Below are 18,591 nucleotides of genomic sequence, written 5' to 3' on the forward strand. Positions count from 1 at the left end.
TCAATTAGCCTATCAGAAGCTTCTAAAGCCATGCCATAATTTTCTGGAATTTTCCAATCTGTTTAAAGGCACAGTCAACTTCTGACCCACTGAAATTGTGATACAGGGAATTATAAGTGAAATAATCTGTCTGTAAACAATTGTTGGAAAAATTACTTGTGTCATGCACAAAGTAGATGTCCTAACAGACTTGCCAAAACTATAGTTTTTTAACAAGAAATTTGTGGAGTGGTTGAAAATCGAGTTAATGACTTCTACCTAAGTGTATGTAAACTTCCGACTGCGACTGTATCCTGAGGCTGAATTTGTTGTAGCTCAGGATTTTAATAACACTAATCTGAGAACAAGGCTTCCTGAATTCTATCAGCATATCAAATGCTTGACATCAGCGAGTACCATTCTGGACCATTGCTACTCTAACTTCCGCGATGCATACAAAGCCCTCCCCGCCCTCCCTTCGGCAAATCTGACCATGACTCCATTTTGTTACCCCCATCCTATAGGCAGAAACTAAAACAGGAAATGCCTGTACTCAGGTCTATCCAATGCTGGTCTGACCAATCGGATTCCATGCTTCAAGATTGCTTCGATCAAGTGGACTGGGAGATGTTCCGGGTAGCCTCAGACAATAACATTGATGTATATGCTGACTCGATGAGTGGGTTTATTAGCAAGTGCATCGGTGATGTTGTACCCACTGTGACTATTGAAACCTTCCCTAACCAGAAACCGTGGATTGATGGCAACATTCACGCAAAACTGAAAGCGCTAACCACCGCTTTTAATAATGGCAAGGCGACTGGAAACATGACCGAATACAAACAGTGTAGTTATTCCCTCCACAAGGAAATCAAACAAGCAAAGCGTCAGTATCGAGAGAAAGTAGAGTCGCAATTCAACGGCTCAAACACGAGACGTATGTGGCAGGGTCTACAGTCAATCACAGATTCAAAAACAAAAACCAGCACCGTTGCGGACATCTTGTTCCCAGACAAATTAAGCAACTTTGCTCGCTTTGAGGACAGTAAAGTGCAACTGACATGACCCGCAACCAAAGCCTGTGGGCTCTCCTTCTCCGTGGCCAACGTGATTATAACGTGTTAACCCTCGCAAGGCTGCCGGCCCAGACGGCATCCCTAGCCGCGTCCTCAGAGCATGCGCAGACCAGCTGGCTGGTGTGTTTACAGACATATTCAATCAATCCCTATGCCATGCTACTGTCCCCACATGCTTCAAGATGGCCACCATTGTTCTTGCTCCCAAGAAAGCTAAGGTAACTGAACTAAATGACTATCGCCCCGTAGCACTCACTTCTATCATCATGAAGTGCTTTGAGAGACTAGTCAAGGATCATATCACCTCCACCATACCTGATACCCTAGACCCACTCCAATTTGCTTACCGCCCCAATAGGTCCACAGATGACGCAATCGCTTGCACACTGCCCTATCCCATCTGGACAAGAGGAATACCTATGTAAGAATGCTGTTCATTGACTACAGCTCAGCATTTAACACCATAGTACTCTCCAAACTCGTCATTAAGCTCGAGACTCTGGGTATCGACCCCACCCTGTGCAACTGGGTCCTGGACTTTCTGACGAGCCGTCCCCAGGTGGTGAAGGTAGGAAACAACATCTCCACCCCGCTGATCCTCAACACAGGGGCCCCACAAGGGTGCGTTCTCAGCCCTCTCCTGTACTCCCTTTTCACCCATGACTGCGTGGCCATGCACGCCTCCAACTCAATCATAAAGTTTGCAGACGACACTACAGTGGTAGGCTTGATTACCAACAACGAAAAAATGGCCTACAGGGAGGAGGTGAGGGCCCTCGGAGTGTGGTGTCAGGAAAATAACCTCTCATTCAACGTCAACAAAACAAAGGAGATGATCGTGGACTTCAGGAAACGGCAGAGGGAGCACCCCCCTATCCACATCGACGGGACAGTAGTGGAAAGTTTTAAGTGCCTCTGCGTACACATCACGGACAAATTGAAATGGTCAACCCACTCAGACAGCGAGGTGAAGAGAGCGCAACAGCACCTCTTCATCCTCAGGAGGCTGAAGAAATTTGGCTTGTCACCTAAAACACTCACAAACTTTTACAGATGCACAATCGTGAGCATCCTGTCGGGCTGTATCACCGCCTGGTACGGCAACTGCACGGCCTTCAACCGCAAGGCTCTCTTTAGGGTAGTGTTGGTGTTGTCTACGCAATGCATCACCGGGGGCAAACTACCTGCCCTCCAGGACACCTACAGCACCCGATGTCACAGGAAGGCCAAAAAGATCATCAAGGACAACAACCGCCCGAGCCACTGCCTGTTCACCCCGCTATCATCCAACTGGGACCGAGAGACAGCTGTTTTTCAGTCTCAAGGTCATCAGACTGTTAAACAGCCATTACTAACATTGAGTGTCTGCTGCCAACATACTGACTCAAATCTCTGGCTACTTTAATAAATGGTTTTAATAAAGGTATCACTAGTCACTTTAAATAAGCCACTTTAATAATGTCTACATATACTACATTACTCATCTCATATGTATATACTGTATTCTATACCATCTTGCCTAAGCCGTATGGCCATCGCTCATCCATATATTTATATGTACATATTCTTATTCTTCCCTTTACATTTGTGTGTGTATAATGTGGTCGTTGTGAATTTGTTAGATTACTTGTCGGAAATAGAAGCATAAGCATTTCGCTACACTCGCATTAACATCTGCATGTGACCAATACAATTTGATTTAATGAACAAGCTGTTAATTAATTAATTAATTAATTTGTAAGTCGCTCTGGATAAGAGCGTCTGCTAAATGACTTAAATGTAAATGTAATGTAAATGTAATTACGGTAGTGAACCTAAAGCTTCTCCTAAAATGTGTAACTTTCTATTTTGAAACATTTCTTATCCTTCTCTTTCTCAGGCTGGTGTCCTCCGTCCATGCCGTCATGGCCACCACGGCAGGAGTCATCGTCGTGTTGGCGTGCAGCGGTAACATCATGACTGACAGGTAGGTCAGCCAGTAACAGACGGGTCGAGTTCCTTGACTCGGGTGGCCCAATCAATGCGGCCGAAGAAGTCATGTTTTCTTTCTGTCTGCATAGTTTTTTTTTACGCTACAATGGAAATGCTTCATGCAAGCAGATTCAGGACCACAAAAGCAAGAGCTTCTTATTGGACAAGTGCCTATTGAACACACCCCTGACCTCCCTCTCTTATCATCTGGCCAAACCTAATGACAACGGTTAGTTGTGGTCTGAACAAATCACCTCGGTTTTCCACAGAGAGTATAGTGGGCTTAATTGCCGCCCCCTATCAGTTGTTGAGTGAACTCACACAGGCTCTACCTTGGGTGGTATGTGTCTTAACCTCTCTAGGGGGTGTGGGACGGTAGCGTCCCACCTGGCCAACATCCAGTGAAATTGCAGAGCGCGAAATTGAAAAATACTCAATTCTTGTTAATCCAGCCGCCGTGTCAGATTTCAAAAAGGCTTTACGGCGAACGCAAACCATGCGATTATCTGAGGACAGCGCTCAGCACACAAAACATTACGTACAGTTACCAGCCAAGTAGATTAGTCACGGAAAGTCAGAAATAGCAATAAAATGAATCACTTACCTTTGATCTTCATATGGTTGCACTCACAAGACTCCATGTCACACAAATGTTCGTTTTGTTCGATAAAGTCCCTCTTTATATCCAAAAACCTCCATTTTGTCGGCGCGTTTTGTTCAGTAATTCAATGGCTCAAATGCGGTCACAAGAGGCAGACGAAAATTCCAAATAGTATCCGTAAAGTTCGTAGAAACATGTCAAACAATGTTTTATCAATCCTCAGGTTGTTTTTAGCCTAAATAATCGATAATATTTCAACCGGACAAAAGCTTCGTCAATATAAAAGGAAAACAAGAAAGGCGTGCTCTCGGTCGTGCGCAGGAACCTGCTCTGAGGACATCCCAGGGTCCACTCACTCGATGTTGTCATTCTCCCTCATTTTTCAGAATAAAAGCCTGAAACAATGTCTAAAGACTCTTCACAACAAGTGGAAGCCATAGGGAACGGAATCTGGGTCCTGTCCCTTTAAATGGTGGATAGGCATTCATTGGAAAAACAGCCATTTCAAAGTAATGGCACTTCCTGGATGGATTTTCCTCAGGTTTCAGCCTGCCATTTCAGTTCTGTTATACTCACAGACATTATTTTAACAGTTTTAGAAACTTTAGTTTTCTATCCAAATCGACCAATTATATGCATATCCTAGCTTCTGGGCCTGAGTAGCAGGCAGTTTACTTTGGGCACGCTTTTCATCCGGAGGTGAAAATAGTGCCCCCTACCCTAATGAAGTTAACAGCTGGTGCGCAATCTCTAATATTAAAGAAGTCTCAAGGTTCTGCTCGCCTGAGTTAGAATATCTCACGATAAGCTGTAGAACATACTATTTACCAAGAGTTTTCATTTATATTTTTCATAGTGGTCTATATACCACGTAGCGGAAAGTTATTTTAATGCAGGAAAACTGAAATACATTTTACCTCATTTCTACCAGCGTGCCACCTGTGCAACTAGAGGCAAAACTCTAGATCATCTTTAATCCACACAGAGACTCATACAAAGTTCTCTTTTGGCAAATCTGACCATAAATCTATCCTCCTGATTACAAGCTAAAACCTAAACAGAAAGTACCAGTGGTCAATTAAAAAGCTGATGCTAAACTACAGGACTGTGTTGCTAGCACAGACTGGAATATGTTCTGGGACTCATCTGATGGCATTGAAGCGTTTACCACATTAGTCACCGGCTTCATTAATAAGTGCATCGATGACGTCATACATACATATCACAACCATAAGCCATGGATTACAGGAAGTATCCTCACTGACCTAAAGGCTAGAGCTGCGGCATTCAAGGAGCGGGACTCTAATCCGGACACTTATAAGAAAACCCCCTATGACTTCCGACGCCATCAAACAGGCAATGCGTCAATACTGGAGTAAGCTCGAATCCTACTTCACCGGCTCTGATGCTCGTTGGATGTTGCAGGGCTTGCAAACTATCACGGATTACAAAGGGAAACCCAGCCGCGAGCTGCCCAGTGACGCAAGCCTACCAGACGAGCTAAATGCTTTCTATGCTCGCTTCGAGGCAAGCAACACTGAACCATGCGTGAGAGCACCAGCTGTTCTAGATGACTGTGTAATCATGCTCTCCGTACCCCCAATGTGACTAAGACCTTTTTAAATAGGTTAACATTCACAAGTCCCCAGAGCCAGATGGATTACCAGGTCGTGTACTCAGCTGACCATCTTGAGAATGACGAGTCAGCTAATTCAGCTAAAGCCTGCACTGACCTTGTGTTTAGCCAAGCTGACAGCAGCTAGCTAGCATAGCCAGCTAAAGATATCACCACGCTATCTTATCTAGCTGATATTTTTGTCAAATCAGTTATGGCAGGAGCCAGTGTCTGGAATGTGTTTTCATAAGACACTTGTTCTACAACACCTTGCTATGAAAGTAGCTTGCAACTTAGTTTTAACGTTTCATCATGTAATGTAAATATATGTTACCATTGAAACCATGTCAACTGTGAGTTGAATGCTCAGCTGTCCTACATCACAATGTTCTATAACTGGCTAGTTTTGTCTCGTCTCTCCTTATGTCCGCTGTTAGATCTTTCCCGGAGGACAAATCCCAGAACTAATATCCCTACAGGTGTAGGCTACATGTGGCGATGGCACAAACATCGCCTAGCTTGAGTGTAGATCCATATGTCAACTAAAAATGTATCAGTGTGTTTGTTACGAAGACACATTTTTATGCTGTAACTATCATATTGATGTCTATAAAGACCAGTATGCCTACACTTACCTAGCAAATAAAAATCAGTTGTGTGTAGAGCACAACTTCAGCTGTCTAACCAGAACTAGAATGGCATTCTATTAGTCTATTTGCCCTAATCTAAGGATTTGGCTGTCTAAGCACACACTGACATGCTCAGCTCTCTGGGTGTGGTTCTGTCTTCAAGTCAAGTGGGTGATGAAGTTCCCTTCCATCTATGTAATGTATTACAGGTTATAGAATGGTGCAGTTACATGGCAGGGAGGTGAAGTGCATGACACTCCATCCTGGATATGACAGAGTTTGCCTCAACCCTTGGTTCCAGCAGGCAGAGTTCAATAACTACAAGCAGATGTGAGATGCAGGAGGATGGCACTCTTCTCATACCACTCAGGAGGAAGCTTTGCATCGGTCAGTAGCCTAAAGAGTCATTTGAGACTAGTGCAATTGCTGAATTTATGTAGATATTCTAAACTAAAGTGTTTTGGTAACTTTAAAGTGTAACAGTTCTATGTAGAATAAACCATACTTCGCATAATAATGTGGAAGCAGTGTTATGCTAATATAACAATGTGCAAATATTAGTTGTAACGGTAAACATTCGTACCAAACCATTCGGTACGGTGACCTCTGTTCAGTCCACACTGTGAACCCGAATGAATACATAAATTAATCAAACTATCAAATTTTATTTGTCACAGGTGCCAAATACAAAAGGTGTAGACTTTACAGTGAAATGCTTACTTACGAGCCCTTTCCCAACAATGCAGAGTTAAGAAACATTTGCTAAATAAATGGTAACACAATACAATAACAAGGCTATATTCAAGGAGTACCAGTACAGAGTAAATGTGCAGGGGTACGAGGTAGTTGAGGTAATATGTACATGTAAGTAGGGGTAAAAGTGACCAGGCAGTCAAGATGGATAATAGACAGTAGAAACGGTGTGTGTGTGGCGTCAATATGTGTGTGTTGGAGTGTCAGTATAGTATGTGTGAGGTACAGTGCCTTTAGAATGTATTCACATCCCTTGACTTTTTCTACAATTGTGTTAGCCTGAATTTTTGTGTCACTGGCCTACACACAATTAATACCCCATAATGTTAAAGTGGAATTATGTTTTTAAAATATTGACAAATAAAAAATATTAAATGTCTTGAGTCAATAAGTATTCAATCCCTTTATGACAAATAAGTTCAGGAGTGGAAATTGCTTAACAAGTCACATAAATTGCATGGACTCACTCTGTGCAATAATGGTGTTTTAACATGATTTTTGAATGACTACCTCATCTCTTTACCCCCACAAATACAATTATCTGTAAGGTCCCTAAGTCGAACAGTGAATTTCAAACACAGATTCAACCACATACAAGGGAGGCTTTCCAATACCTTGCAAAGAAGGACATCTATTGGTAGATTCTTTTTTTAAATGCAGACATTGACGATCCCTTTGGCAGATCGGTTAGGACATCTACTTTGTGCATGACACAAGTAAGTTTTCCAACAATTGTTAACAGACAGATTATTTCACTTAATGCACTGTATCACAATTCCAGTGGGTCAGAAGTTTACATACACTAAGTTGACTATGCCGTTAAATGGCTTGGAAAATTCCAGAAAATGATGTCATGGCTTTAGAAGCTTCTGATAGACTAATTCGCATCATTTGAGTCAATTGGAGGTGTACATGTGGATGTTTTTCAAGGCCTACCTTCAAACTCGGTGCCTCTTTTTTTGACATCATGGGAAAATCAAAAGAAATCAGCCAAGACCCCAGAAAATAAATTGTACACCTCCACAAGTCTGATTCATCCTTGGGAGCAATTTCCAAATGCCTGAAGATACCACGTTCATCTGTACAAACACCATGGGACCACGCGACCGTCATACCGCTCAGGAAGGAGACGTGCTCTGTCTCCTTGAGATGAACGTACTTTGGTGCGAAAAGTGCAAATCAATCCCAGAACAACAGCAAAGGACATTGTGAAGATGCTGGAGGAAACGGGTACAAAAGTATCTATATCCACAGTAAAACGAGTCCTATACCGACATAACCTGAAAGGCCGCTCAGCAAGGCAGAAGCTACTGCTCCAAAACCGCCATAAAAAAGCCAGACTACGGTTTGCAACTGCACATTGGGACAAAGATCGTACTTTTTGGAGAAATGTCCTCTGGTCTGATGAAACAAAAATAGAACTGTTTGGCCATAATGACCATTGTTATGTTTGGAGGAAAAGGGGGAGGCTTGCAAGAAAGAAGAACACCATCCCAACCATGAAGCACGAGGTTGGCAGCATCATGTTGTGGGGGTGCTTTGCTGCAGGAGTGACTGGTGCACTTCACAAAATAGATGGCATCATGAGGCAGGAAATTGATGTGGATATATTGAAGCAACATCTCAAGACATCAGTCAGGATGTTAAAGCTTGGTTGCAAATGGGTCTTCCAAATGAACAATGACCCCAAGCATACTTCCAAAGTTGTGGCAAAATGGCTTTAGGACAACAAAGTCAAGGTATTGGAGTGGCCATCACAAAGCCCTGACCTCAATCCTATAGAAGATTTGTGGGCAGAACTGAAAAGGCGTGTGTGAGCAAGGAGGCCTAGAAACCTGACTGTTACACCAGCTCTGTCAGGAGGATTGGGCCAAAATTCACCCAACTTATTGTGGGAAGCTTGTGGGAGGCTACCCAAAATGTTTGACCCAAGTTAAACCTATTTAAAGGCAATGCTACCAAATACTAATTGAGTGTATGTAAACTTCTGACCCACTGGGAATGTGATAGAAGAAATAAAAGCTGAAATAAATAATTCTCTCTACTATTATTCTGACATTTCACATTCCTAAAATAAAGTGGTGATCCTAAGTGACCTAAGACAGGGAATTTTTACTAGGATTAAATGTCTGGAATTGTGAAACACCAAATGCATTTAAACTCAGTTTATGTAAACTTCCGACTTCAACTGTACATATAGGTAGGGATAAAAGTGGCTAGGACATCAGGATAGATGATAAACAGAGAAGGGGTGTGTGTGTGTGTGTGTGTGTGTGTGTGTGTGTGTGTGTGTGTGTTGGCATGTCTGAATACTTTCTGAATGCATGTATGTGTTGGTAGTGAGTGTGCATAGAGTCAAAAAACAAATAAAGGAGTTAAATGCAAATAGCTTGGGTAGCCAGGAGTTGGCTCCCTGACATGTTTGAAGAATACACAGGGTCTTTTCAGCCCATCTGTACAAAAGCGAGGAGTTTGATGAGTGACATTTATTGAAGGGTCATATTACTAAACACGTGTATGTACTGTCTTATTAGTAATCACCTTATCAAATGTCGTAAACAACAGGTGTAACAGGTGGCTGAAGAATTGCAACATTTGCCTAGAACTAACGCTGCAGATGGCAATACTGGGTGATTTGAAAAGCCATAGTCAATCAATCAATAATATAATAATTATTTTTAAATGTTTTTTTAATTTACAATCTGTAGAAGCTATGAGAATAGAAAGGTTCAGTACTTTTGTGACTCATCACAGCACAGTTGAAAAATATATGGCAAATAGAAATCCAAAATGGATGATGTTGAGAGATAGATGGGAGGGGTTGAATGGAGCTGAAGGGTGGGACTAATAACAAGATAACCAATGTAAAACATACGGGGTCTGTAAAATGAATATTGGTTCAGAAAGTTTGTGAAATAGCACAGGTACAAGTAGAACTCAAACCTGATGGACATCAGAAATGGAGGAAGGACTAAAAATAAACAAAATATAACTTGTGAAATAGATTGTCTTTAAAATGTGTATAAGATGTATAAACTGAAGGTAGAAGCCTAAGTGTTGATGAGTTTACTCCTATTGGGGTAAGGGTGGTAGGGTTTGCGGGGAATAATAAAGGTATATTCTTTAAAAAGTGTGTGTGTGTATATATCTATCTATATCTATATATCTGTGTGTGTGTGTGTGTATATCTATATATCTCTGTGTGTGTGTGTGTGTGTGTGTATGTATCTATATATCTCTCTCTCTATATATATATATATATATCTAAACAATATATCAAAACAATATATGGGCCATTGGAAATGATGCAGACAATTACATTGATGGAAGCAACAATCTTTCAGCAATGTGGTCCCGTGTGGCTCAGTTGGTAGAGCATGGTGTTTGCAACGCCAGGGTTGTGGGTTCGATTCCCACGGGGGACCAGTACGGGGAAAAAATTTATGAAATGTATGCATTCACTACTGTAAGTCGCTCTGGATAAGAGCGTCTGCTAAATGACTAAAATGTAAATGTAATTAAGCTGATCCACCCCTTCAAAAAAAAAATACTAAAATTTAAAAAAATAACAGGTGTAAACTAAAGCGTTGTTCACATTGGCAGTTTGTAATGACTCCAATCCTATTTATTTGAATTTTCGAATTGGTTATTTTTCCTGCAGTCTGGTCAGCCAAAAAAACACATGAAATGTGATATTTCAAGCCACATTTCAAACTACCTTAGCTTGCTATATAACTTCAGAGTGACAGGAACCACGAGCACCACCACGAGATCAGTCAACACCATTGCGTGTACACCCGTCATTACTATGACAACTAGCGTAGCCATGTCAGCAAATGGCTGCTGTTTGATCACACACACATGTGATTTGGTCACTTGTGACTTGCTATTTGGACAGTCTGTAGTCCAAAACGGATTTTAAAAACCAAACAGATTTTTGCGTTAAGCCTGCAGTGTAAACAAATCTTAACCGTGAAATGCTTATGTACGGGTCCTTTTCCAACAATGCAGAGTTTAAAAAACGGCTCCTATATCCGACCCATACAGTCATGGAAGCCAAATATAAATGCACGGTTGAACATAGCCAATCAGAGATCCTGATTTACAGCGAATTCACAAGAGACACGTGCCAGCATGGCATTACTCACTCAGGACAAGGAGTAGTCCATTTGCACAGTGGAAGGGGGCCCATACATTATCTCAGCCAATCATGGCTAGTGGGAAGGTTCTTGTCTTTTTTCATGGCTAAACCAACTAGGCTTGTAATTTTAACAATTTTATTTGTATTTATGGATGGAATACACGTTTGTTATTAAGGCACATGTTCTAGAAGGCATTTTTGCAAAAAAAAGTATTTTGATAATAAAATGCATGTTTACGTTCAAATCCTGCTCCTGTGAAGTATGCGACATACGCCTAGTTTCCTGAAACTAGTCATAAATGTGACCAACCTAATTCAAGTGTCTCCCCATTACTCTGAAGCAGAACGTGTGCGTGGCCACTGCCTCAGCCTTCTGTAACAGCTCCTGATATGGGAGGGGTTACCACAACATTGCGGAATAAAAAATACAAAAAATACACCATGTTTTTTTTGTAGCCTGTGAATGGAATGACTTTTAAATGAAATAAAATATTGTCACTCAAACATATAGTGAGAAATGTATGTCTCTAGTTTGGAAGTCATTTATGCTAATAGAGTGACTAACTACAGAATAGATTCAGGCTGGGACGCTGACGCCATTACTATGCAACCAGCTGTGTACGTCGCTGAATGCTTGCTGATACAATTTGCTATTTGCTGGCAGAGCCATAGCTGTGTTTGTAGTAGACGAGTACTATCCTTCATTTATTTTTGCACAAGAAAATACACAAACTGAGAACAGTATGTTGTTTTGGGTGAACAGACGAAGCCCCCGAATGCTAGCTACCTAATTTTGCAAATCCGGGTTAGTTATCATATCTTTGTCCGAGTTGAAATGAGTTGGCTAACGTTAGCTAGCCAGTTTGAGTTGAAACGTTTTTAAACGCAAGCTGGCTACATCCTATGATTAGCAAGCTAGTATCCAAGTGCCTGCCCTGTATTGACGCTAAATGCCAATGAGCTACAGTTAGCTGTTGTTAGCAAGGTAGCTAGCTAACGTGAGCATAGCACATCTTCCTCTGACATGCTACATTACACTTGATGTATTTAGCTAGCTACAGTATCATTCCCCTTTCATCAAGTATCATAGCTAGCCTGGCTCGCTAGCACTATCAAATGTTGTATAACCAAAAGTAGCTATTAGCTAGCTAGCACCAGCTATCTACTTAGCTAACGTACTCACCAACACCAGTGGTTTGACGGTTGGATGTAATCCATTATTGGCCATCTGGCCATATTGTTGAAATGCGTTGGAAGTATGTACATCTTTATGGAAGCCCATTTTCACTCCTATTTGCTGAGGGAAATGTGTGTGCATTGCAGACTTGACAATAAGTGTTCACATGGCAGCTGGGGGCGGACCACAATGTGTTGTTTCTGGGCCTTATTTGCAAAAATAGCCATGTAAGTAATCCATACCCAACCATCCAGTAACTCATGACGAGCTCCCTTACAAAACTTTATGACCAAAATGATCCTATGTATGGAGGAAACACCGTACACCTGGCGACCGTGTCAGCGTGCACTGCGCCCGGCCCGACACAGGAGTCGCTAGTGCACGATGTGACAAGGACATCCCTGCCGACCAAACCCTCCCCTAACCCAGACGACGCTGGGCCAATTGTGTGCCGCCCCATGGGTCTCCCGGTCGCGACAGAGCCTGGACTCGAACCCAGAATCTCTAGTGGCACAGCTAGCCCTGCGATTCAGTGCCTTAGACCACTGCACCACTCGGAGGCCCTATTTACACTTCTGACTCATATCGATGCCACACAGGCAGTTATAAACCAGGAGAAGTTGGTTCTAAGCGGCAGTTGACTTTTAACAGCATCGTTTTCGATTAGCGTCCTTGTCCTGTCTCAGCCAGTGCCTAGCATAGCATAACCTAGCATAGTTTAGCATCCTTATCCCTGTATCTCTATCTTGGCTCGGCCAGTGCTGCTTGGCATTATATCTAATGCTAATAGTCTGATGCAGAGCACTGATGCTGGGTTAGGTCAGACTGCACTGACTCAGGGCAGCCTCCAACCCTGGCCCAGCTGCAGTCAGTGCAATGCCCTGGCTACCTTCTGACCTAACCCAGCATTAGTGCTCTGCTAATCCCCCCCACCCCACCCCAGGGCTTAATACCCCCACAGCGCAGTGTAGAGCCAGAGTGCATGAGTTACCACTTGCCTGCCAGCCTGTAACATTGCAACACGTGTGTGTGTGTGTGTGTGTGTGTGTGTGTGTGTGTGTGTGTGACAACTAATGTGCTGTAATCAACTGGGCAAATTGGACTGGGGGGGGGGAGTGTGTGTGTCATGCGTTTCACCTTCACATTTTTTAATTCCCACGTTTAGCTAGAGGTAATGTTATAAAATGTATGCCACAAACACTTGACACTTTTTTATTTCAAGTGACTTACAGTACAATGAATGCGCTGTATATGTGTGTGTGATCCCAGTGGGAATGAATTGAACCCATGACCTTGCCCACTTAGCTACTCACTGAACTCGTCAAATAAGAAACTCTCTTGTTTTCATTGCATAATGGTGTGAAATAATGAACCCTCCCTTTCCCTCAGGTACTGGCTGGCTACCTACTTTGTCATCTGGTATGGCGTGCCCTACATGACATACGATATCTACGCCATGTACCTCAGCCACTACTACCGCTTCCGGGTCAAGGGTCACGAGGAGTATAAGGAGCACTCGTTGACCACGGTCAACTCGTTTGTCCGCCGTGAGTTCCTGCTGGTGCTCCACCACATCGCGCTGCTCACCATCCTGCTGCCTGTCACCCTGGTCAGTAACACACACACACTACCTTGGGCTGTGCCGAAATGGCACAGTACTTATTGACCAGGAAAACTTGTCAGGTTTTGGATGCCCTGCTGATCATTCTGCTGCCTGTCACTGATGAGAGAGAGGAGGGGAGAGTGATGAAGTGATATGGCCCTTCTGACCATTATGCTGCCCATCACTCTCGTGAGAGAACGGAGAGGGAGAGGGGGGGGGTGAGATGCCCTGCTGACCATTCTGCTGCCTGCTGACCATTCTGCTGCCTGCTGACCATTCTGCTGCCTGCTGACCATTCAGCAGCCTGCTGACCATTCTGCTGCCTGACAGTGAGAGGGAGGGAAGGGTGGATAGAGGGGAAGGAGGATAGTGACCGGGAAGATTTTAATTTACCACCCATTTGAGAAATTAACCGGACCCATATGCATTGGGTGCATAACCAATTAAGGCGTCCACCCATGGTGCTCAGAATGACAGAAATCACAATTCCATTATGGTAATGCACCTTAACAGAATATTCAACTCATGTAATGAAGCAGCCAATAAAACGTCATTTTCAAACATTTGGCGAAATGCAATTCGCGGGAAAACACCATTCTAAACAGCACACCAGATAGAGGTTCCATATGTGATAGAGATGAAAATCTCTGTTAGGAACTGTGAAAGAGGGGGAATCTAAAGATGCAACAACTAGGATGGGTTGCTAATATGACTAGAATTGTGCCTTTGGCTTCTGGACAATGACAGAAAGTTGATAAGACAACCAAAAAAACAGGAGAGAAATGGCATAGTGGTGGGTCCAATAGGGAAGTGTATAATTACTCCTGTCTATACATAAATAAATGCATTATTCAAAATACTTCACCAGAAAGAATCGAGGATCATTAGGCCGCAATTTGGGCAGCGTTCGTGTCAATAGGCCTAACTGATTATTGAGTTGCGGCTGTCAGTGGAAAGCATCTAAAAATAAGTGTGAAGATAATGTCTTGAGTAGAATTTAAAATGTTGAGACAAGAAGAAGGGGAGGGGTGTGTGGCGAGTCTGTCTCCTGCCAATTCTTTCACATTCATTGTTTCGTTGTGTGAATTGTTTGCCCTTTTTTATTTTTTTATCAATTCCTCATTTACATATGTCAGCAGTTGTAAATGTACCATTTCATCTCCGTCATTTGGTTACATGAATTTCTGTTAATGCATGTATTAATTAGTAATTTACTGTTCTCATTCTCGGAGTGGAAACATTGGTTGCGGAGTTTACAACCTGCTACACTTGTGAGAAACAAGCTTTGGTTTATTTCATAACCATCATTTACGAGATTTGTCTTTCGTTTGGATTGCTCCATGTGAGCAATGAGCATGTCTGTTTTTCTCTGTCCTGATAATGTTGGGGGAGCGTGGACATCTAATTAGCGTAATACAAAAATCCCCATGAGAATCCGTAAATTTAAGCTAGAGATCTGTTTTTCTATGTTTCACTTCCGCATCTGCGGTGAAAGGTGACAGAGCTAGAGGGGTGTTTGTCAGACCATGAAACATCCCGAAAATCGGCCTTACAAAATCGTCTGAAGCGTCCAAACAGTTTGGCCTTTACAACTAATATGATCCCTCTATGGAAAGATGAGATTCTCACGAACATGATGGTTTTCTCCACAAGTGTCAGAAGACTTGTCTTAATGGGGTTAAATACATGTGTGAAGGAAAGTGTGTGTGTGTGTGTTTCCTGATCTTATATCGCTCAGCTATATATAGAAGAAACACTTCAAAACAACCTTTTTGATATTTTTTTGTACTATATAATGTTCCATGTAGTGAATCTGTTATTCAATGCATTTGTATGGGCTAATAACAGTAAGGCCAAAAATAATTTATCTAATCATTTTTGTTCATATTTTTTTATACTTCAAGGGGTCTTAAAATTCAAAATCAATTAGCTTAATGATCCTTGGTATAACCTTTTTAAAGCAATTCCATATAGCTTAGTAGAACCTCAGGGACTTAGACTCGTATGGGTTAACATCTAATGTGAATGATATTAAAACTATAATTTCTCAAAGTATACTATTTGAAAAATCTTTCCAACAATCTCACTCTCGATAATCCTCAATGTGAAGTTCTAGGCCTGCATTGGCCTAGAGGCTATGAGTTCCATGCTCTCATTGTTCCATGCTCTCATTTCTTTAGCCGCCAATGGATCACGTATCAATGTGTCCCTATGGCAGAGGCTGGTGATCTCGCATTATGATTGACCACGTGACAATGATTTTGAGAAATGCATAACTGGCACACAGAATGGTAGGATAAATTCTAAGCTTCCCCAAACTTGAAACTCACGCTCTGCCAATGAAGTAATAATTGCGTCCAAGCTCCCATGGTCAGATTTTGCCAATAGGTTACTTTGAAGCAGAGTAAGACATTCCTCATAATATTAAATAAAACATTCTGATTTAAAAAAAAATTAACTATGTTTTCGAAATGCATACTGCCTCCAGCTCACATTGTAAAGTGGTGGGTGACGTGCTGATAGCCTGTTGCCTGCACTTGAATAGGAGTCTAGCTTTAATTACCTATTGAGAAATAAAAAATAATACCTGTTTTGAAAAATGTTGCACCAAAACAGTTTTCAGCATGTGGTTGCATTTAGAATTGTTGCGCAATTAATTGGCTCTTAAAAGCACATGTTTTACTCCAGCTGCAGGAGAAATCCCACTCTGAATGCTGTGCGCGTGTGATAGTTGTTGGTTAAATAAGATACATGATGGCTAACGAAAATACACAGTCTAAAGTAATTCCACTAAATGATGCAAACTAACCTATATACAGATAAGCCTGAAAGGTCAAATGCATTTACATCAACTGGTATTTCCATCAATTAATAAAAAGCATTAGTTTGCAATGGGATTTGTTTTTCCGGCAACAGTTTTTAATAAAGGTAAAATAAAAAATGGTGTCCATTTCATGTAGAGAGAAGGCCAAGTGCATTGGAAACCTGGCATCTTTAGTTTTCAGTGGCTTTCAATGGTGACATGAGATCACCTTACCCTACACCTCCATTATTCAGGCTCCAGCTGCTGTGATCCTCTTCTCCTCCCCTTCTCCTACTCCCTGCTTCGTTCCCCTCCCACACAGTCAGGTAACACACACACACTGGGTCCAGCAGGCAGGTACAGGGGGTAGGTAGGTGTAGTGTTACATGGCAGCAGTTTGTGCTGCAGTTCATTCTTCCATTGGGCAGATGGCAGAACTGGTGTCTGGGCCCCACACACTACTGGTTTATTCATCATCACATAACACACACAGAGCCCTCTGTTTGGCATCCTCCCTGTCTGCAGCTTCCATCACTGCTCCTCCATACATTTACTAATTTACTCATTGTGATCTATTCCCTTACCTTAACGTCTGGACTTATGGCATAAGTCTGGGTCGTGTTCATTATTGCATGCAACGGAAACCTTTTGCCACGAAATATGAGTGTTTCTTATTGGAAAAGTCCAGGTAGTTCCTCCCAGTTTCAGTCCATTTTCTTCTGTTTGTTGCCTGATGAACATGACCCTGGGCCTGGTTTGTCCTCTGTTGGCCAAGTTGGTTTGTAGCCTTGTTGGAGTTATTGAGCTGTGTCCTGACTTCTGTTTTTGTATGTGCAGCCCTAGGGATAGTCAATTTGCCTACAAGGCCTAAAGTACCGAGGGCCATTTTGGGTGGGTGTGTGGATCTCTATGTGTGTGCGTGGTCTTGTTTTAGATTGTTGTAACTGTGTGCCGTCTCCCTCCCTTTGCCTTTCAGTTCTTCAGGAGGGACCAGGGCGATTACTTCATCGGCTGCCTGTTCCTCACAGAGCTCAGCACGCCCTTCGTCTCCTTAGGGAAGATCCTCATCCAGGTGAGAGAGACGCGCGCACACACACACACACACACACACACACACACACACACACACACATTAGAACAACCCAATCACCATTTATAACAACCATGTATACACACCAAGGTTTCCGTTGGCCAAAAGCCGGCTATTACAGGCTAATAAAAAAAATCTACACCGGCCAATTGTCCGGGAGAAGAAAAAATCCCATTGCGAAATGATGCTTTTTAGTCTATTCATTGATGGTAATACCGGTCTATAGGTACATTTGCATAATGTTGCGAAATTAAATTGTCGCGTGTACAGTATATTTGTTCTGAATCTTGTTTATCACAGGCGTACAGATACAGAGCCTTGGTGTGGAAAATCGGAAGGCGGGCTTCATCAGTGCGTCACGCACCACTGTGCAATGAGCTGGAGGCAGTATGCATTTTGAAAACATAAAGCTACTTAATTGTTTGAAACTTGAACCTTTTACTATGTATTATGAGGCATGTCTTACCTTGCTTCAAAGTAGCTTCGCCATAATCCGACCATATCTGTGGAGGCAATTATTTAAAATCAGCTTTCTTACATTGTCCAGTAGCCAAAAGCACAATCCTAGTCATATTATCAACCCATGCTAGGTGTTGCCTATTAGCTCTCCCCTCTTTCAAGATTACGTATATTTCAATCTCATCAAACCGCTCACATGTGCAATCCGCTTTAGACGGGTGTTTTCCCGCTAATTGCATTATGGCACGAACATTTGTGGGTAGCCTACTGCCTCGTGTGCATTGCTGTGCTTATAATGTGAACAAGTAATAGTATATAGCTAAACGTTCTGATCTGTTGCATCAGACTCATTTGGTTAAAAAAAATTAATCTATATTTATGTAGCTTAGGCCTACTGGTTCATCTATCATCCTACATCTGTCCCAGAGTGTTTGGAATAGGCTTTTTCTTTATTGACAAGCTGACCAATAGAATAGGTCAACTTTTCTACTATGGGGGATAGTAGAATGACATAAGCTAGTGATTTTGCTGTTCGTTACTCGTCTTGTTGGCTGAGGAAAAGTAAATGTGAACAGTTATTCTATGAGAATTAGGTAAGAAGAATCACACGTCGTTGCATCCTCGACTTGCATGTTCTGTTAATATGAATGACCATAATCTAAATGGGATTTCTGTCATTCTGAGCACCAATGGG

The 18,591-nt window shown here is 42.2% G+C and overlaps 1 protein-coding gene and 1 long non-coding RNA gene across 3 annotated transcripts in view; one reads left to right on the forward strand and one right to left on the reverse strand.

The window, feature by feature from the left end:
- LOC106567575 (ceramide synthase) overlaps positions 1–18,591 on the forward strand; it is a 61,351-nt gene that overhangs the window by 25,579 nt on the left and 17,181 nt on the right. The window contains exons 2-5 of one of the 2 annotated variants that reach the window (XM_014137052.2): positions 2,935–3,021; positions 13,332–13,551; positions 17,325–17,420; positions 17,739–17,825. In XM_014137052.2, the coding sequence (XP_013992527.1) occupies positions 2,935–3,021; positions 13,332–13,551; positions 17,325–17,420; positions 17,739–17,825 (490 nt within the window). The remainder of the gene's footprint in view (positions 1–2,934; positions 3,022–13,331; positions 13,552–17,324; positions 17,421–17,738; positions 17,826–18,591) is intronic. The other variant, XM_014137053.2, reaches the window with a different exon arrangement.
- LOC123726234 (uncharacterized) overlaps positions 14,280–18,591 on the reverse strand; it is a 12,634-nt gene continuing 8,322 nt past the window's right edge. The window contains exons 2-3 of the long non-coding RNA XR_006758607.1: positions 17,905–17,941; positions 14,280–17,398 (exon numbers count right to left, since the gene is read on the reverse strand). This is a non-coding gene — a long non-coding RNA (uncharacterized lncRNA). The remainder of the gene's footprint in view (positions 17,399–17,904; positions 17,942–18,591) is intronic.

The sequence above is a fragment of the Salmo salar genome, chromosome ssa13 (genome assembly GCF_905237065.1).
Source record: "Salmo salar chromosome ssa13, Ssal_v3.1, whole genome shotgun sequence".
NCBI classification, from domain to species: Eukaryota; Metazoa; Chordata; class Actinopteri; order Salmoniformes; family Salmonidae; genus Salmo; species Salmo salar.